Source organism: Pseudopipra pipra, chromosome 29, assembly GCF_036250125.1.
Source record: "Pseudopipra pipra isolate bDixPip1 chromosome 29, bDixPip1.hap1, whole genome shotgun sequence".
Taxonomy (NCBI): Eukaryota; Metazoa; Chordata; class Aves; order Passeriformes; family Pipridae; genus Pseudopipra; species Pseudopipra pipra.
Window position 1 is genome coordinate 345,152 of NC_087577.1, and position 20,140 is coordinate 365,291.

The 20,140-nt window shown below is 52.9% G+C and overlaps 3 protein-coding genes and 1 pseudogene across 4 annotated transcripts; 3 read left to right on the forward strand and 1 right to left on the reverse strand.

The window, feature by feature from the left end:
* Positions 1-247: 247 nt before the first annotated feature.
* Positions 248-8,590, reverse strand: LOC135404116 (feather keratin Cos2-2-like; annotated as a pseudogene).
* A 2,162-nt stretch (positions 8,591-10,752) lies between these two features.
* Positions 10,753-11,950, forward strand: LOC135404115 (feather beta keratin-like). Its single transcript, XM_064638696.1, has 2 exons — positions 10,753-11,167; positions 11,471-11,950. Exon 2 carries the CDS (start codon positions 11,488-11,490, stop codon positions 11,806-11,808), a length of 321 nt encoding a protein of 106 aa, XP_064494766.1. The 5' UTR covers positions 10,753-11,167; positions 11,471-11,487; the 3' UTR covers positions 11,809-11,950.
* A 2,184-nt stretch (positions 11,951-14,134) lies between these two features.
* LOC135403948 (feather beta keratin-like) lies at positions 14,135-15,406 on the forward strand. The gene is made up of 2 exons (XM_064638387.1): positions 14,135-14,388; positions 14,706-15,406. The coding sequence occupies exons 1-2, from the start codon at positions 14,259-14,261 to the stop codon at positions 15,041-15,043; spliced, it is 468 nt and encodes a 155-aa protein (XP_064494457.1). The 5' UTR covers positions 14,135-14,258; the 3' UTR covers positions 15,044-15,406.
* Positions 15,407-16,555: 1,149 nt separating this feature from the next.
* On the forward strand, positions 16,556-19,251 carry LOC135403947 (feather beta keratin-like). 2 transcript variants are annotated; one of them, XM_064638384.1, is made up of 2 exons: positions 16,556-18,356; positions 18,676-19,251. In XM_064638384.1, the coding sequence occupies exons 1-2, from the start codon at positions 18,227-18,229 to the stop codon at positions 19,011-19,013; spliced, it is 468 nt and encodes a 155-aa protein (XP_064494454.1). In that variant the 5' UTR covers positions 16,556-18,226; the 3' UTR covers positions 19,014-19,251. The 2 variants fall into 2 exon arrangements, with proteins under 2 accessions (XP_064494454.1, XP_064494455.1); XM_064638385.1 differs by having other exon boundaries at positions 16,556-16,760.
* The last annotated feature ends 889 nt before the right edge of the window (positions 19,252-20,140 follow it).

The following is a 20,140-nucleotide window of genomic DNA, read 5'->3' on the forward strand; positions in this document are numbered from 1 at the left end:
GGAGATGGGCTCACACTGACAGAGGGGAAACACAGGCTGGATATTGGGAAGGGAATGTTCCCTGGGAGGGGGAGGCAGTGGTTTTCCAGGGAATTTGTGGCTGCCCCATCCCTGGAAGTGTCCAAGGCCACGTTGGAGCAACCTGGGACAGTGGGAGGTGTCCCTGCCCATGGATTGGAACAGGATGAGCTTTGGAGTCTCTTCCAACCAACTCGTTCTGGGATTCTGAAAAAGGAAAACCCAAAAGTGCTGCTGCAAGACAGAATTTAATGGGAATGAGAAGCTGAATATACACGAGCAAAACTCTCTGGATATAATCAAAGACTTTCAGGACTTCAGGAGGGTCCACAATGAATCCCCAGTTCCAGGATTTTGCTCTTCTTTGGTCAGAAGGATTTGGCAAAAAAATCTGCAATTACAAGTGCTTGATATTTTTGGTTTTGCCCTGGTTTGTATCCAATGAGATATAGGCAGAAAAAGAAGCTGGGAAAGCATTACATTGTGGGGCTAAGCAGAAATAAAGCAAAAGAAAGACTTACAAATACCTAATTTTAAGAAATGCCAAGTAGAGCTGGGGTTTTTTTGGGTTTTTTTGTTTGTTTGTTTTTTAATGCTGGTTCAGTAAAATTTACAAAGGAATATGAATTTAGATAAAATTTCATTTTGGAACCCAAGATTTTCAGACCTATTCTTTTGATGTATTTTATACTTTTTATTTGGAGATAAATTGATAATAGAACATCAATGTTGGCATAAAAATGAATTTATTGACACACAGTTTTACCAAACCAAGAAAATAAAAATAAAGATTTTTTTTTAGAAAATCTGGTTTCTCGGAAAATTCGGGGGTTTATTTCATCCTAATTTTGAACCAGGTCAGTGGTGAAATTTCAGTTTCTTGGAGTTTGGAAATTCTAGTCCTCGGGCAGTGCCAGGAAGCCATGGATTTATGGACTCCCCTGGGAACCTCGGGAGCTCAGCACTTCTCTAATCCATTATCCATAAACTTAGTCGGGCTCTTTAGTGCTCAGTCCTGCTTTTCAGTCTATCCACAGATATCCGTGGTGGGTTTGGGTTGGCCTGCAAGTTCTACAACAAAACAGTTGGGGTGAGTGAGGAGGAAAAGGATTAAAGTTCCCTGCACCACAAAACGACCCTGCTGAGTCCATCCGAGCGGCCCCAGAGCCAAACCTACCCCTAAACCCAAGGGCTCCCCCGGCCCCAAGGAAGCTCCTGACGTCCAGGAGGGTGGATCCCACGATGGTGTGCTGGGGGAAGGTGGTGAGCCTGGGCCCGGGGTAGATCAGGGAGTAGGGGGGCTGGTGGGGCTCCACGATGTCCACCACGGTGTCGGGGTACTGGATCACACAGGTCTCATTGCAGGTCACAGCAAAGGGCTCGGGGCACTGCAACCCCGGCAGGCAGCACCCCTGGAAGGGAGACATGGGGCAGGGCCACTCCTGGAATGGGGGAGAAAGGACACGGTGAGTCCTGCAGGACTGGGGATTAAACACCTGGAATGGGGGAGAAAGGACATGGTGAGTCCTGCAGGAATTGGGGATTAAACACCTGGAATGGGGGGAGAAAGGACACGGTGAGTCCTGCAGGAATTGGGGATTAAACACCTGGGACAGAGCCACACCTGGAATATGGGGAGAAAGGACACGGTTAGTCCAGCAGGAATTGGGGATTAAACACCTGGAATGGGGGGAGAAAGGACATGGTTAGTCCAGCAGGAATTAGGGATTAAACACCTGGGACAGGGGGAGAGAGGACATGGTTAGTCCAGCAAGAATTAGGGATTAAACACCTGGGACAGAGTCAGACCTGGAATGGGGGAGAAAGGACACGGTTAGTCCAGCAGGAATTAGGGATTAAATAGCAAGATTTAAAAGGTAAAAGGGCTGCACGACGGGTAGGGGGGGATTTGGGAAATGGGGGAATTGCAAAGGGTCACTGGGGGAGTTATAAAGGGCAGTTATGGGAATTATAAAGGGTAGAAGCGGGAGTTGAAAAGGGCAAATGGAATTACAAAGGGCAAATGTGGGAATTACAGAGTGGAAATAATTCAGGTGAGAATTTTGTCCAGTTTAGTTTTCAAGCTGGTAACTCTTCTCCTTCCCAAGAAACCCTTTTGAACTCCATTGCTTCAGTATCTGATGGTATTTTCCAGCCCACCACTGTTTTCACGCTAAAAATCCCTTGTCCTGTTCCTTCTCCAGGGTTTTCAGTGTGTGGCACTGCTCTGTCTCACTCCTATTAATTGAAAGCCACAACTCCCAACCCAATTCCATATTTTAAACTTGGATTTTAATCCTCACTGCCCTGGCAAGAGCAGAACCCCCGGGGGAGAAGCTCCTTCCCTCCTCTCACCTGGTTCCAGGTGGAACAGAATGATCCAGGCTGGAGACCCACCCATCTTTTATTGGGCTCATTACAGATCATCTGAATATTTGAAATCACACAGCTCTTTAAAACCCAGCCTGATATCCAGGCCAGATTTTTCTGGGCATTGTTTAATTACAGATTGCCAGGCCCTCCTTGCCCTGGATTGTGCCCACACTAATTGGGTGAGGAAAACAGTGGGGGAGAGGGATAATTCCCTTTACTTTGCCTTTGTGAAACTGGTGGGGAAGGAATTAAGGGCTGGCAAAGGGTGGGCTTGGACTGATTTCCTAAAGAAGTCCCTACATTTACCCCAGGACTCTGGGGGAGAGAGAAAATTTGTGTCTCCCTCTGAATATCCCATTTTAACCTTCTAAAATCCTCAGGGCTTCCCCTTCAGCTTTCCCCAAGTGATTCGAGTCGCCTTGGACTCAGAGGCAGGAAAAGGCACCACAGAACATTGTCCCAGCCAAACAGCTGGAATGGCCAATTCTGGCTTGGGGAAAGGAATTGCTGCCCCAGATTGCTCCCAAAGCTGGGATCCTGGAGTGGCCCAAGGCAGACAAACAATCTGCCAAAGCTCATCCCAGTGCTCAGGAAAAGAGGTGAAGGAGGAGCACTTGGGTTGCTCCTTCTGGGTTTGGAATTCAGCCCTAAAAATGAGACCAGCTGAAATAAACTGGTTTATAAAAATAAACCCACTCAAACAGGGCCAGCAGTAAAGTGGCTTTTTTTTAGTAAGAAAAATCTGTGCAGGATTTTGAAAATATTCAGGCCAAGTTCTCCAGCTGTAGGAAGACACCGGAGCCTCCTTGAAGGCAGCTGAGGAGGAGATTTAAATTAAAAATTAATGCTTAAAATTGTAATTTCTTTAATGAATCTGGGTCTTTAGAATATGAAAGGAGCACTTGCCACTGTAAAATTACTGAGACTCTTCAGAATTCTGAGGGAGTTTTCTGTCGTGTCCCTGCTTTAAATGAACACCAACAGCTCAAGCTCTGAAGAACAGAACTTAAATTGACTTAAAACTGAAGGACAACAGAAAGGATACTTCTGGAAAAAAACCACCCCTTTGCCATTTCAGAAGCTTAACCTCTGATTTGATATTTAGCCAGCAACAATAATTGATTTAAAAGGCAATAATTGATTCAAAATTGACTTACCCGGATCACCAAGGAGAAGAGTTAAAGACAAGTGATTAGGAGGGTTCTACGTAGCAAATGCTTTTATACACTTAGTCAAATGGCCTGGAGGATGTGACACCCTTTTTGCATGAAGTCTTAATTAGTTGCAAAACAAACTTTGCTGCATGCATAACTTCTGCAAGTAATGAAACTGTTTTGCTCCCTGTTTGTGTTTGTTCCCTCTCGGACCTTCCCAGGGCCGAGGCCGTGGCCCAACCTCCAGGCAGGAGCCCCTGAGCCCCTTCCTGGGCCAAAAAGGGCCTGAGCTGCTTCTGAAAGCACAGTTCAGTCGTGGCAGGGCTCCAGCAGGGCTGCTGGCCTTTGCATGATGCTCTTCCCTCTCAAATTCGGGCTGGGAAAGGGATTCAGGGGAGTAACAGCAGCAGCTTTGCCTGGCGGGAAACAGCTTTTTATATTTTTGTCATTTCCCAGTTTTGTCCAGTGTGGAGGAGATTTTTTTATTCTGAAACGCCTTTAAATGTAAACCTGCACAGTTTATATCCATAGAAACTTATATAGTTTAAATCCACAGAAACCTCTATAGTTTATATCTATAAAAACCTATATAGCTTATATCCACAGAAACCTCTATAGTTTATATCCAGAGAAACCTCTATAATTTATATCTATAGGAACCTGTGGGTACCCCTCTCTGTGGCTATCCAAGGATAAGGAGAACAACTCAATAAACACTGAGCCATTTTCCCAGTGCCATTGAACCCCCCTGGGCAGAGTCAATCCCAAAGGAGGAAGCTCTGCCTTGTCCCCCCCAGTCTTTACAAACGGGGCTCGTGTAGGATTTGAGGAGCATCTGGGTTTGTTTCTGGCTCTGGTCTGACCCTGTTGCAATGAAAGGCACATCAACACCACCCACGTTCTCCTGTCCCTGACTCCAAGTGGAGTCACAGAGTCACAGCTTGTTGGGTTTTCTGTTTTTTGGGGTTTTTTCCCCTCCCTCTAGTTTTTGACCAGGTTGTAAAGGACAATATTATAGGAAAGGTTCTGCTCTGAGACTGGTGTTTCCATCCAGGCCCTGTTTTTCTGTGACTGAGGGAGGAAAAAACAGCACTCAAGAAATAGCTCTGTCCTGATGAGAACTTAATTTAACACAGGTTAGAGACGTGAGTTCAATATAAAACCAGTAAATTATTGGAGAAAATGGGTGTGGGCACCTTGACAACATTTTTATGAGGGACCCAGACACGTGGATTTAAAAGGGTTTTTGTAAAGAGGGAAATCAATATGGCAGAAAAATTCTAATAAAGGGGAGGAAAATCAGGAGTCCCGTGGAAACAGATTTCTGAAGGAGCCACCAGTCAGAGCAGCCAGGAGGGTTTTGGGATAACAGTCTCCTCCTGCCTCGCCAGCTCATAAATCAGAAACAGTTTGATTTAACACATGAAAAGGTGTTGTTAATTTAAATCTCGTTGTCCTGCAGGGATGGGGCTCACTCACCTGGCTGGGGACACTTCACAGGGCCAGTGCAGGTCCCCGTGCTCAGCCCCGCTGCACAGAGCTCCATCTGCATAAATCCCAGGAAACCTTTTGTTCCCGACTTCCCACAAAGGCTTTTGCCTTAGGACCCCTCTGGAGCTGCAGGTGATTTATGCTGGGAGGGAAAACTGCGGGTAAATAATAATTAGGAGCAAAGGAATCCTCGTCCCGGTTTGCAGGGCGAGGGAGGGAGGGAAGGAGGGGAGGGAGGCAGCTCCTCTCCTGGCACCTCTCCCCGGGAATAGAAACCTTGGGACAGAGGAAGGAGGATTCCTGGCAGCCTTGGGTGGCGAGGAGGTCCCAGGGTGGATTTGAGACCAAGTTTAGTGTGGGGTTGAAGCGTTTTGGCACTGGGGTGACTAAGAGAAGTGGCCCAGCTGGGAGGATTGCCCTGCTCAGGGTGGGAGCTGTTTTCTTTATTTATTCCTGGCTGTTTCTCCAGAGTGCTGGAGGTGCCTCCTGGCAGGGGCAGAGATGCACCAGCTGCTCTGGGGAGCTGAGGATCTGGGGCTGAAACACCTTATTGCATCAAACTGACATTTGGCTTTAATTTGTTAAATGGGAGAGGGCAGGTTTAGATTAAATATTGGGGGTCAATTCTTTACTCTGGGGTGGGGAGGGTTGCCCAGAGAAGCCGTGGCTGCCCCATCCCTGGAATTGTTCAAGTCAGGTGGGAATATCCTGAGATTTACCCCTAATTAACCTGCCTAAGCCCTGCTCTGCCACTGAGGAGCTGTGGAACACTGAAGCTGTGCAGGAGGGTTATTTCAGCTGAAAATTTGTATATAAACAGACAGGGGCACTAATAAATAGTTACATGTTTTTATTTTCGTGTGGTGAGGTTTCAGTTCAACCACTCAACACTCCTTTTAAAGAAAACAATTGATTGTGTTTATATGAAATACACACAGCCTGCTGCTCACAAGCCAAGTGAAGATAAACCTTAAACATGAAGGTAAAATAAAAATTCCATTTTTTAACTGACTGCAAACCACCCCAGGCCCTGTTCTTGGGGAGGAGAGCATCGTGTGCAGTAGATCCCTTAATTAATTACTGCAGTTGCCCCAGTGGCTCAGTTTTATGGTAAAGCAAAGCCACCTTTTTGGGCACTCCATAAAAATGCTCCTTTGCCCTTCCCTCCCTGCTGGACTTTCCGTTGCCTTTGGCACATTTTAATTCCAGTTATTATCTGGGTTTAATAGCGAAGCACAGAAGCTGAATGAACTGTCAGAGGTCACTCAGGGAGCAGAGGGAGCAGCCTGGAGTGGAGCAGCCTCTCCTCACTGCCATTTATCACATCAGGGGTAATTGGGAGCTCAGCAGCCCTTTGAAGTCTTACCTGGGGTTCCATTGCCTGCCCCAGCACAGGCAGGAGCCCTCGGCCAGGAGCAGCTGATTAGGCCTGAGAAACAAAGGAGGAGGATTTCCTCCCTGCTGCAGATGCCACAGGGATTAAGGGAGGGGCTGGGAGTGCTTCTGTGTCCTGAAATGGCTTTTCCAGCTTGGCCCAGGGAAGCTCTGCCAGGCAGGGAGTGAACACAGCCCCGAGTCTGAATTCCTGAAATCTGAAGAGCCCCCAGTTCATTCCCATCTGCCAGAGCTGCTCCAGGAAATCATGGGATGGGTTGGAAGGGTTTCCAAAAACCCTCCAGTGCCACCCCCTGCCAGGGGCAGGGACACCTTCCCCTACCCCAGGTTGCTCCAAGCCTTGGACACTTCCAGGGATGGGGCAGCCACAGCTTCTCTGGGCCTCCCAGGGCAGAAATTCTTCCTAACAGCCTGCTCACAGTGGATAGTGAACACTGACTTCTTTACATTTTCCCCTTTTCCACAAGACAAAAAAAGTGCCAGGTTTTCCAAAGCTGCTTAAAGTGCTTAAAGCACAATCCCTAATTAAATCCCATGGCTTTGTTTATGTGTTTCGAAACTTAAACTGCCACTTAAGAAATCTGCAATTACTGCAAATTACTGACTATGGAGTAATGATCTTCAGTAAAAAAAATAATACCTTTTTAATGAAAATCCTGCATCAAAAATCATCCCTTAGGTAATGGTTGGTTCCCAAGGAACAATTGCCTCCATGCGGATTTAGCTGCTTTTCTGAAACACAAAAAGGGGAGGGGGGAAATAAAGAAAACAAGTAAATAATAAGAACAGAAATAGGAGGCCCAAACTGTGGGAATTTTCTTAAATTAATTGGAATATTAAAGAAGCCTTTTGTGTGTGAGCTCCTAATTAGCTTCCCAGATTGGCTGTTTTTTTAAGTCCTGCATTCTCTCTGTGATGGTCAGGCTGGTCCCATCTGCATGTTTGCATGTTTTCTGACCTCAGTGCATGACTCGAGAAGGTCCATCAGTAACCTTGACACGTCTCTCAGGGTGACTTTCCAGGCCTGTTTTAGAGCTCTGCAATCCTGCTGGATGCCTGAAAGATGACAATGAGCGTTTTCCGTGGATAACTCATTAATGGCAGTTTGCAAAGTGCTCTGAAAAGCCTCCGATGTGAAACCTCCTCGGGCTGTTCCCGGTGCCTGGAGCTGCCCCGGGGGCTGTGCAGAGGGTTCGGCTCTGCGGGACCAGCTCAGGAGGGGAAGAGCCACTGACCGAGCGAGTTCATGAAGAAACGAGAACAGAAATGAGACACGAAATGCTGTTCAGAGAAAGGGGGTGGAACACGGAGGCTTTTCCCTGCTGGAATCTCCCAGCCTCTCATTCCGTGGTGCCCCAGCAGGGCACAGAGGAAAGGCTGGGGAATTGGGGTCGTTCTGCCCGGGCAGAAATAGGTGGTTTTGTGCCTCAGAAAAGGACATTTCTGGCCGTGCTCACCCTTCCTGAGGGACCGCGTGTCCTTCCTCACTCAAGCTCTGCTTATTTGGGTGTCAAGCCCAGTTAAAGGCTCTGTCCCTGAGGATCGGGGGAAGAGCTGCAGCCACCAAGGACGCCACAAACCCCGTCCCCAGGTAGCCCATCCCTGGGCTGCTGTGCCCAAACCTGCAGCTCAGCCCAGGGGACGAGCAGGGAAAGTGCGTGAGCTCTGCCCTTCCCCGCAGACAGAACCCCTGCCTGCAGTTGTTTACCTGCTCCTCGTTGCTCCTCTGACGGAGCAGTAAAAATCCTCCTCTGCAAAGCCTCCCAAACGCTGAGCTGGGCTGGAGGGAGCCCCGAGGGGAGACTCTTATCAGGAGCTCGGCGTCCTCCCCATCAGCTGCCAGTGCCAGGTGCTCATTAATGGTCCTGCATTCCCGGCGCTGGGTGATTATTCCGCCGTGCTGCTGGCTCCAGGCACCCGGCAATTGAGAAATAAAACCCCTCTAAGATAAACAGAGCAAAGCCTCGGCTGTCACTCCACTGATCAGCTCATAACCAGGTCAGGGTTCTTGGCTCATCATGCCTTTTCTTTTTTTTTAATTTCCTACACAGTTTCCATATTAAATCCCACTAATTGAATGGATGGAATCATTTACTATCTCAGGGAACCTTCGTCCAAGGGGATGCAAATGGACTCCCCCCATGGCTTTGGGTGTGTTTGCCTCTCAGAGGAGGGATTACAGGAAACCACGGAATCATGGAATGCTTTGGTGGGAAGGGACCTTAAAAATCACTTTGTTCCACCCCCTGCCACGAGCAGGGACACCTTCCACTGTCCCAGGTTGCTCCAGCCTGGCCTTGGACACTCCCAGGGATCCAGGGGCAGCCACAGCTTCTCTGGGCACCCTGTGCCAGGGCCTCCCCACCCTCCCAGGGAAGGATTCCTTCCCAATATCCATCTAACCCTGCCCTCCCTGTCACTCTGAACCCACCCCCTTGTCCTGCCACTCCAGGCCCTTGTCCAAAGTCTCTCCCCACATTCCTTGTAGCCCCTTCAGGTCCTGGAAGGCCACAGTCAGGTCACCCCAGAGCTGAACAATCCCAATTTTCCCAGCCTTTCCTGCCAGCAGAGCTGCTCCATCCCTCTGCTCAGCCCCTCTGCAGTGGCTCCAGCAGCTCCAGGTGCTCCCTGGGCTGTTCCCCAGGGCTGGGGCAGCTCTGCTGGGGGGGGACAGTGTTGGAAAATCCACATTCCCACCTTATTTATTGCCCGGTGCTGCTGCATTAAACACTCCCCAGAATTCGAAGGAGCTGGGGGTCTGCCCCAGAAGTTTTACTGGAAGGTTGTTGTGCCACACAAAACCACTTTTCCATGAAAAGATCACCAGCCCTGGTTTGGGAGGCGGTTCAGGGAGTGGCCTCAGCTGCCCAATCTTGACCCAGTGACAGAACTACTGAAATTTTGTCACAGACCTGCAATATTTACATAGTTTGTGCCCTCTGTGTGTCTCAACCATTAATGAATATTTGGGACTAACTTTGAAGTTCTTCCCTTGAAAGGAGCCAAAGGAGAAGCTTCCCTGTTGTTGCCCAGCCCTGGGGACCCGCAGACAGACACACCCGGGTGGCTTCTGACTGTGGAAAGATCAGGATTCTGATACTGGTTGGGAGGAAACTTGGAGTGGAAGGTGCTTTTTTAATGAAAAAAAAATATTTTCTAAACCCAATTCCATTATTTGTGGGCTCACAGAAGGGTTTGGGGTTAAAAGGACTTTTAAAGATCTTCTAATTCCACCCCCTGCCCGGGGCAGGGACACCTCCCACTCCCCCAGGTTGCTCAATGTCCTGTCCAGCCTGGCTTTGGATTGATCACATCCTGGAACTGATCACTTCTTCAGCCCCAATAATTACAGGATGCCCTCCCAGTTAATTTGGTTCCTGAATCCTTAAAAAGAAATAAAACATTTATACAAATGAAATCCCAAATCTGTGGGATGATGGGCAGAAACTCCACTGGTTGAACAATTTTATCCCTTCACAGGCAATTTAATCCTTGTTTTGCTGCAATCACGACACATTAAACTCTGCTTTAATGAATGAAATGAAACAGAAATGGTTCAGGGTGCAAAAATTCAAGCTGCAGACTTTCTTCCTTTGGTCAGCCAAAATTACCCCCTCAGATGACTTGACTGTGGTTGGAATGACTGTTTGCTGCTCCGAGTGAAACATTTGGGTTTCTGTGTTTGGGTTTGGGAACAAATAAACCCAAATTATGTGCCCCGTGTTCCCAATTGCTCTCATTCCTTTGCAGAGCTGTCTGAATACTCTTAAGTGGATGTTCTGGCCACCAATTGTGGTGCCAGGACACAAAACCCTGGCTTAGGCCAGCCCTAATTAGGCCAGGGACACAACTTGCCCAGTGGCCCGTGTCCAACAGCGGTTGCTGAGTGGTTTGTTCCCACTGAGGAACATTCCAGCTCCTGGTGGAAAAAGGGAGGGAAAAACCACTCCCTGAGACTTTCCAGGAGTTGCTCTGCGGGTCAGAGGAGGAATTATTCCCAAATATTACTTGAAAAAACAAACATTTTTAAAAACTCTGATGGTGTTGGGAATTTAAAGTACTTGGAGATGCTACAAAAGTTGAAGGGAGTGACATAATAAATATAAACCATGAGAGGGTTTCTGGAATAAAATGGTTGATGGTGACTGCAAAACTAAAAAATGGGTGCCATGGAGGGTTTGTGACCTAATTAGGCTTTTATCTAAAACAAAACTTGGTTCTCAATGAGAGGTTCAAACCAGACATGTGGTGCATGACACAGAGAAAAACACCTGGAACTGCATTTGTGCAAAACATGCAAATGTTCCCAATCTGCAGCTCTCTGGGGTGAGTCTGGCAGCATTTTAATTTTGATTTGGAAATGGCCCTCAGACAGACAAGCCAGTGACTAAACTGAGAGGCAGAGGAGGAAAAACACGTTGCTTTCCAAGCAGATCACCATAAATGTCTAAATTACCTGCACCGACAACGCTGGGCACGGAAAGCGTTTGATCTCTAATTAAGGCACAGAAAACAAGGCTCTGGGCTGGAAGGGGGATGCCACCAGCATGGAAACGGGGAAGGAGCATTGCAGCACCAAATCAAAGCCTCTTTCAGGAGCAGGGAGTGTTTTCCATGCAAGATGAGCTTGGTAAACACGTGGGGAGGGTGCCCTGGGCTGTGCTGGGCTCTATAAAACCCGGCCAGCTGCAGGTCCCTCATCCACTTCTCCTGCCTTCTCCTCCTCGGTGAACCAGGTGAGCTGCAGGAACCTTCCCCTGTTCCTCTTCTCTGTCCCTTTTCTCTTTCCCCTCTGGTCTCAGTGCAGCTTCTCCTGAGACCATTTCTGTTCTCTCTTGTTCCACACTCTCAGTTCCCTGCCACCGTTCTGGGGGTGGGAGAAGCTCTGGGGCTTTCACTGCAGGGACCCCTTCACTACCAAGTCACTTTACTGTTCCTTCCTCCCTGTTCAGGCTGTGCCTGAACACCAACCTGTGCCTTTTTTGACAAGAAACCTGCCTCTCACGCTCTGCCCGTGCTGTCCCTGCCCTCTGTGCCAGGTGTGCCACCCCCAGCCATGTCCTGCTACGACCTGTGCCGTCCCTGCGGCCCCACCCCGCTGGCCAACAGCTGCAACGAGCCCTGTGTGAGGCAGTGCCAGGACTCCCGGGTGATCATCGAGCCCTCGCCCGTGGTGGTGACGCTGCCCGGGCCCATCCTGAGCTCCTTCCCCCAGAACACCGCCGTGGGCTCCACCACCTCCGCCGCCGTGGGCAGCATCCTGAGGGAGGGAGGAGTGCCCATCAACTCCGGGGGCTACGGCCTGGGCAGCCTTGGTGGCCTCGGTGGCTACGGCCTCGGTGGGCGCTACTGTGGCCGGAGGTGCCTGCCCTGCTAAAGCCTGAGCCCAGCGAGGGCCTCGCCCAGGGAGCCCAAAGCCGGACTGAGGATGGAGCTGCTGGCCAGCGCTCGCCCAGGGCTTTCCTCCTGCTGCCCAGGAGGGAGGCAGAGGTGGCCAGCTGATGTCTCGTGCTTGTCCTGCTCTCTTTGCTCCTCGGGAGCCCCTGTTGTCTCTGCCCTGCTGTGCCGGGGGTCCCTCCTGCCTCCAGCGCAGCGGGGTCCTGCTCCTGGCGCTCTGCCCGGGGGGGTGGGAGGCAGACGTGTGTCCCACTGCTGGGCAGGGCTGCCTGACTGGGGCCCTGCCAGCCCTCCCTGCTTTGTTTCTGTCTTTAAAGCCATTAAAATTTTTGCTGCATTGTACCTTGAGTCTCCTGGAGTTCCTTCAGTGCTGGGATGTGCAGCCGAGCTGCTCCTGGGGAATTGGGGTGCCCTGGGGGGGATTGGGTGGGTGGTTAAAGGCCACTGATGGCCACTGGTCACACCTGGGTGAGCTGAGCACCCTCCAGGTGTGTGGGGATTGGAGGAGCCACAGGGCAGGGGAGGGTGTGTGGGACTGTGTGAGGTGACCACGAGGTGCCCCAGGGGACACGGGAGCCAGGAGGGAGGTTGGTCACTGGCTCCCAGTTGATGAGGCAAAACACTGACCTGGTGAAAGATATTTCTGTGCAGGCTGACACCTCCTTTGAAACTCATTAAAATGTGCACAACATTATGTCCTGAGTCTCCTGCAGTTCCTTCAATCCTGGGATGTGCAGCCAAGCTGCTCCCTGGGGAATGTGATGCCCTGGAGGGGAACTGGGTGGGTGGTTAAAGGCCAGTGATGGACCTTTCTCCCCCCTGGATGTGCTGAGCAACCCCAAGGACCAGAGGCACTGGATGAGCCATGACATAGAGGGTGTGTGGTGTGGGTCACTGTGCCAAGGGTGACCACGAGGTGCCCCAGGGGACATGTGAGCAAGAAGGGAGGTTGGTCATTGGCATCCAGTTGATGAGCCAAGCCATGGACCTGCTGGAAGATGTTTCTGTGCAGGTCAACACCCACCTGCCCAAGGCTGTGATTGTCTGTTACCACCTGGAATTGGTCCTGCCCCTCCCCTCCTCCAAGCACATCTTCCAAACCCTGGGCCAGAGGGAGCCCCCAGGAGCTGAAGGGATGGTGGCACCTGGGGCAACTGAGTAAAGGGGAAGTGAGTCCTCTGCCAGAGGAGAAGGTGATGAGGAGGGTGGGGGGACATGAATATGGGGGGGGTGACACACAGGAATCATCCCCCCTCATCCCAAAGGGATGAGCAGTGTCAGTGACACGTCCTGGGCACTGTTCCTGGGGTTAGAAGGGAGCAGGAGAAGCATCTGATCCCCCCCGAACAGTCCTGTGGGCAGAAGCATTAACTGGTGAGGAGTCATTCCCTGTGTGTCACTGTGTCCTGAAGGGACAGGAGCCTGGAGCAGATGGGCAGCAAATGCTCCAGAAATGCCACTCAGCTGCTGTGCACCCTGGAGCTGCAGAGGTCACCAGCAGGGATCCTTTGGTCCCTCCAACCTGCCCTTCTGTCTCCAGTCTGGGGATCCTGAGGGCCTGGGATCCCAGCAGCCCAGGTCTCTGTCCCTCCTTCCCAGCCAGGCAGTGCTTTGGTCCTGCTGCTCTGGCTGTACTTGAGGGAGAGCAGAAAGCACCTTTTGTTCTCTGCTCCTCCATCTGTCCTTGCAAAGACTCCTGAGCAGGGCTGGGTGTCCTGTGGAATTCCTGCCAAGGCTTTGGCCACGTGCCATGGGTTGGGATGTGCCAAAGCAGTATCTGTGGCAAACCACGGGCAGAAAGAAGGACATGAGTCCATTGGGCAGGATGTGCCTTGGTCACAGGGATGGCTCCAAGTCAAGGAGGTGCCTTCAGCCCAGAGTGCTGGGAGGGGAACCTTTGTCCTTGACCACTGATAATTGTCTGCTTAAGGCAGATTGGGATGAAGGAGGGGAGGAAAAAGGCAAAAGAAGCAGCAAACTTGTGCTGAGATCAAAGCTGGGTCTCAAAGAGAGTCTAAAGCCCAAGAGCAGAGGAGCCCTGCCCAGAAAGGCGATGCCTAAACCCGAGTGAGTGAGCCCAGCCTGAGAGCAGGTGAGGGCTGGTGCCGACCCTCAGAGGTGATGTCCAGGCTGAAGCCTCAGGGGGATGAGGAGCCTGACCCAATTTGTCAGGAAAGAGTTTAAAGTGAGGCCCTGGAGGGCAAGGACTGGCACCACCTGGTCAAGTGGGACACTCCTCAGCCCCGGCTGCGTCACCCCCTTCGTGCTGACGTCTCATTTTCCTTGGGAACATTTTGGCCTCTAATAGTGTCACTTGAAAGGAGCCTGGGAGGCTCCTGGGCCCGGCAGGGCCGGGGAAATGAAAAGGCAGCGTTGCAGGGCAAAAATAAAAACACTAATTTTTTTTAATTGGGCTGTTTTGCATGGGAGATGAGCTTGGTAAACACGTTCCATGTGCAAAGGTGCTTCTGGGCCCGGGGCTGTGCGGGGCTCTATAAAAGCCCGTCCGACTGCAGGCTCCTCATCCACTTCTCCTGCCTTCTCCTCCTCGGTGAACCAGGTGAGCAGCAAGAGCCTTCCTCTGCTTCTATTCTGTGTCTTTTTTCTCCTTCTCTTCTGGCTTCCTCTGGGTCTTTACCTCAGGTCTGTTTTGCTGAGACAGCGGGTGCTCATCTCTGTTCTCTTTGCCACACTGGAGGGAGCGGGGAGAAGGTCTTGGCCGTGCTTGTGGGGCTCTTTTGGGGACTGCAACACCTCAGGTTCTCTTCTTCCCTGTTCAGACTGTCCTTTCTCTCCCAGTCTGTGTTTCCTCCTCCTGAGCAGGATCTCAGGCCGTGCCTCACGCTCTGCCCGTGCTGTCCCTGCCCTCTGTGCCAGGTGTGCCACCCCCAGCCATGTCCTGCTACGACCTGTGCCGTCCCTGCGGCCCCACCCCGCTGGCCAACAGCTGCAACGAGCCCTGTGTGAGGCAGTGCCAGGACTCCCGGGTGGTGATCCAGCCCTCGCCCGTGGTGGTGACGCTGCCCGGGCCCATCCTGAGCTCCTTCCCCCAGAACACCGCCGTGGGCTCCACCACCTCCGCCGCCGTGGGCAGCATCCTCAGCGAGTCCGGGGTCCCCATCAACTCCGGGGGCTACGGCCTGGGCAGCCTTGGTGGCCTCGGTGGCTACGGCCTCGGTGGGCGCTACTGTGGCCGGAGGTGCCTGCCCTGCTAAAGCCTGAGCCCAGCGAGGGCCTCGCCCAGGGAGCCCAAAGCCGGACTGAGGATGGAGCTGCTGGCCAGCGCTCGCCCAGGGCTTTCCTCCTGCTGCCCAGGAGGGAGGCAGAGGTGGCCAGCTGATGTCTCGTGCTTGTCCTGCTCTCTTCTGCTCCTCGGGAGCCCCTGTTGTCTCTGCCCTGCTGTGCCGGGGGTCCCTCCTGCCTCCAGCGCAGCGGGGTCCTGCTCCTGGCGCTCTGCCCGGGGGGGTGGGAGGCAGACGTGTGTCCCACTGCTGGGCAGGGCTGCCTGACTGGGGCCCTGCCAGCCCTCCCTGCTTTGTTTCTGTCTTTACACTCATTAAAGTTTGTGTTGCATTATATCCTGAGTCTCCTCGTGGTCCTTTGCTCCTGGGACTCCCAGCTGAGTTGCTCAGGGGGAAATCACAGAATCACCATTGTTTGAGGTTGGAATACACTTCTGGAGGTTTTCTGGCCCAGCCTGGCTCATGTAGGGCCACATGGAGCCAGTTGCTGTAGGTTCAGGTGGCTCTTTGGTATCCCCAGGGCTGGAGTCCCCACCGTGTGCTCCATGTGTGTCAGTCACAGTGTTCCTGTGCTCCAGTGTCACTGTCAGTGACATTATCAGTGGAACAGTGCTTCCTGAGGTTCCACTGGAGAATTCTGACTGTCCTTTTGTGTCCTTTTCTGCTCCTCCTTTCAAGGGGCAGCACTGACAAGATCCAAACTCCTTCCTCTTTGGATTTAAACCCATTACTAAGCCCTTCCCCCTGCCCCCAGCCTGCTCTTCCCAGCTCTCAGTCTTTCCTCACGTGTGTGTGATGCTCCAGCCCCTTCATCAGCCCCGTGGTCTTTCCTCTGACTTGTTCCAGTTTGTCCACATCTCCCTTGCACTGAGGAGCCCAGAACTGAAGGGGGAGGAACAACCCACTAAAGCATCCCAGGGTCCAACAGCAAACGTGACCCCACCCAGGGAAAAGGGGTGGCTGAAAGGATGTGGGGCACTTGTATCCTTTTGGAGGGTTTTAGAGTGGGTGTCCCACTGAAATGGTCACCTGGAGGGGACTGTCCTGTGCAATGACAAAGTGATCAAAGTCACCCACATCCCTTTGTCCTGAACACCAGACTCGTGTCTCCCAGAAAACCCCGTGGCGCCTTCCGTGGCTCCCAACCTGTGTGTGAGGTGTGACAGGAGCCCAAGGGGTTGTGACCCTTCCCTTCTGCCCCCAAGGCACCCCTTGGTGCCCTCCCCTCCCCTTCTGAAGTTGTCAGAGGCGCTGGCAGAGCTGCACAAGCACAGGGAGTTCATGGGACCTGCAGCTCATGACACGTGTGAGGGCATTCAGCAGGTCCCTCTGTGCCCCCTGCACAGCAGGGGAAGGAAAGAAAGGAACTCTCCAGGATGAGACATCGAGTCTTCCACCCCAGACTGCAAAACCACTGATGGGGGCGGGAGTAACATCACTCCTGGGTCAAGTTCACAGAATCAAAAACTGCAGAGTCACAGAATCACAGAGTAACAGAGTCACAGAGTCACAGAACCACAGTCACAGAACCACAGTCACAGAACCACAGAATCACAGAACATGCTGAGTTGGAAGGGACCCACAAGGATCAAGTCCAATCCTTACCCCTGCACAGGATCAACCCCAAGGATGACACCATGAACTTGTCGTGTAGTTGGTGATGCAGAAGAGGACAAGGTGCTTGTCCAAGGTGCTTGTCCCACATCTTCTGTCCTCCAGGGGTGATGTTTTGCCCTGTGCCTCCTACTCTTGCTTCAGGTAGAGTGAGGGTCACTTCTTGTGCTGTCCCATAACCTGTGGGAGCCCCTGCAGTGCCTTCCCCCACGGCTGGAAGGAGAGCACTGTCCACAACTTCCTCAGGGGGGGCAGAGGAGGGGCATCACCAACCTCTGCTCTCTGACCAGGGACAGCACCCAGGGAATGGCCTGGAGCTGTGCCAGGGCAGGGTCAGGTTGGACATCAGGAGAAGGTTCTTCCCCCAGAGGGTGGTTGGGCACTGCCCAGGTTCCCCAGGGCAGTGGGCATGGCCCCAAGGCTGCCAGAGCTCCAGGAGGGTTTGGACAATGCTCTGAGGGACAGGGTGGGATTGTTGGGGTGTCTGTGCAGGGCCAGGGGTCGGATGGATGGTCCTTGTGGGTCCCTTCCAGCTCAGGATATCCCAGGATTCCCTGAACAGCAGCTGCTGTCAGCAAACCCCCCCTAAAGCACCCGCATGAACACTCAGGATCCGAGCTGGCAGCAGGAGAACTGGGGGGTTCCAAGACCATTCCAGGGAGGGAAGGCAGAGTCTGGGAATGATGAGAGAGTGCAGAGCCTTCAGGCAGCCCCTCACCATCAGTGCTGCCTGTGGGATGGGCCAGCTGGGAGCTGCATGTCTGAGTGTGCCGAGGTGCTTGGCAGTGGAACCAGTGATCTCGATGTCTGCTTGCCTCCAGTGTTTTCCCAGCCCAGGAGTCCTTCTGAGGAGTTTTGATGTCTCATGGAGAGCTTTGCAAGCTCTTTCCACTGCCTGTTATTGAGTCAGGGTGTAGGCCCACAGAAGTGGTTTGTAGAGCTGGGGATGGAGAAGTGCTGGAAAGCTCCAACACTGATATTTGGTGCTGGGTGGAGGTGGTGGAAGGAGACTCAGTGTGGAGAGGACTGTCCCTGCTTTTCAAACATCCTTCTCCTGCTGATTGGAGAATCCTGGGGGGTCTCCAATGAAGGCAAGGAAGGGAGAAGAGCATATGGATTTCTCTTGATGTTGAATTCCTGATTCTGAAACCTTACAGAGTGTCCAAGATGACAGGGAAGTTTACACCCAGCCCTGCTGCAGTTGGGTATTCGCTTAAGCAATGGATGTGGTGACTCCTGCCACAGAAAACACATTTTAAGCCTGGCCTATTATTTTAGAGTTGCCAGAAGCCATGCCCTGTTCATTATGAGAAGCCTCTCCCGCAGGGCAAAGGGCCTGGACTCACCTGGAGAAATGGGACACTCAGCACCCGCTGCCTCATCTGCCCGTGCTGACGTGTCCTGGCCCCTGGGAACATTTTGGCCTCTAATAGTGGCACTTGAAAGGAGCCTGGGAGGCTGACTGGGCATGGCAGGGCCAGGGAAATGAAAAGGCACTTTGCAGTGTTCCCATTTCTGTAATTGGGATGTTTTGCATGGGAGATGAGCTTGGTAAACACGTTCCATGTGCAAAGGTGCTTCTGGGCCCGGGGCTGTGCGGGGCTCTATAAAAGCCCGTCCGACTGCAGGCTCCTCATCCACTTCTCCTGCCTTCTCCTCCTCGGTGAACCAGGTGAGCAGCAAGAGCCTTTGCCGCCTTCTTGTCTTTCTCCTCTTTCTGCTTCTCTTCTGGCCTCAGCTCTGGCCTTGCCCCGTGCAGCTCTTGCTGAGAGCTTTGTGCCTGGATCTGCTCCCGAGCTCTCTGTTTGGTGGGAGGAGGTGGGAGAAGGTGTTGGGTTCTCTTTGTAGGGAAACTGAGGGGATGGGGTCCCTGATCCTTTCTCCCTCTCGAAGCCTGTCCCTTCTTCCCAGTCTCTGCTCTTCCTCCTGCCGAGCAGGATCTCAGGCCGTGCCTCACGCTCTGCCCGTGCTGTCCCTGCCCTCTGTGCCAGGTGTGCCACCCCCAGCCATGTCCTGCTACGACCTGTGCCGTCCCTGCGGCCCCACCCCGCTGGCCAACAGCTGCAACGAGCCCTGTGTGAGGCAGTGCCAGGACTCCCGGGTGATCATCGAGCCCTCACCCGTGGTGGTGACGCTGCCCGGGCCCATCCTGAGCTCCTTCCCCCAGAACACCGCCGTGGGCTCCACCACCTCCGCCGCCGTGGGCAGCATCCTCAGCGAGTCCGGGGTCCCCATCAACTCCGGGGGCTACGGCCTGGGCAGCCTTGGTGGCCTCGGTGGCTACGGCCTCGGTGGGCGCTACTGTGGCCGGAGGTGCCTGCCCTGCTAAAGCCTGAGCCCAGCGAGGGCCTCGCCCAGGGAGCCCAAAGCCGGACTGAGGATGGAGCTGCTGGCCAGCGCTCGCCCAGGGCTTTCCTCCTGCTGCCCAGGAGGGAGGCAGAGGTGGCCAGCTGATGTCTCGTGCTTGTCCTGCTCTCTTCTGCTCCTCGGGAGCCCCTGTTGTCTCTGCCCTGCTGTGCCGGGGGTCCCTCCTGCCTCCAGCGCAGCGGGGTCCTGCTCCTGGCGCTCTGCCCAGGGGGGTGGGAGGCAGACGTGTGTCCCACTGCTGGGCAGGGCTGCCTGACTGGGGCCCTGCCAGCCCTCCCTGCTTTGTTTCTGTCTTTAAAGCCATTAAAATTTTTGCTGCATTGTACCTTGAGTCTCCTGGAGTTCCTTCAGTGCTGGGATGTGCAGCCGAGCTGCTCCTGGGGAATTGGGGTGCCCTGGGGGGGGATTGGGTGGGTGGTTAAAGGCCACTGATGGCCACTGGTCACACCTGGGTGAGCTGAGCACCCTCAGGTGTGTGGGGATTGGAGGAGCCACGGGGCAGGGGAGGGTGTGTGGGACTGTGTGAGGTGACCACGAGGTGCCCCAGGGGACACGGGAGCCAGGAGGGAGGTTGGTCACTGGCTCCCAGTTGCTGAGCCAAGCCATGGACCTGCTGGGAGACATTTCTGTGCAGGCCAACACCCACCTGCCCAAGGCTCAATGTGTTACCACCTACCACTGGTCCTTTCCCTTCCCTCCTCCAAGCACTTCCTCCAGACCCTGGAACCAGAGGGAGTCACAAAGAAGGAGAGGAGATGTGTGATACCCAGTACAACTGGGTAAAAGCTCATATGAGTTCTGATTTTCAGTGTTCTTCCCTTTTCCTCCCTTTCTGCTGTGTTTATCCATGGGGAATGGTGGGTATCCAGCATTACATTCTTCTTCCAACAGAGCCAAAGGCTGCTTTTCTTCAGCTGTGATGGGGTTCATGTGCTCTCACCACATGGTTGCCTTCTTGTCTTCCCTGAAATAAAGTGATCCTTCAAAGCTCCCCTGTGTCTTTATCCGCTGGAGAACCCTGGAGAAATGCCCTCCCACCCATGACTGGGGGCCATGAGGAGCCCTCAGCAGGAACAAGGTCAAACCCAA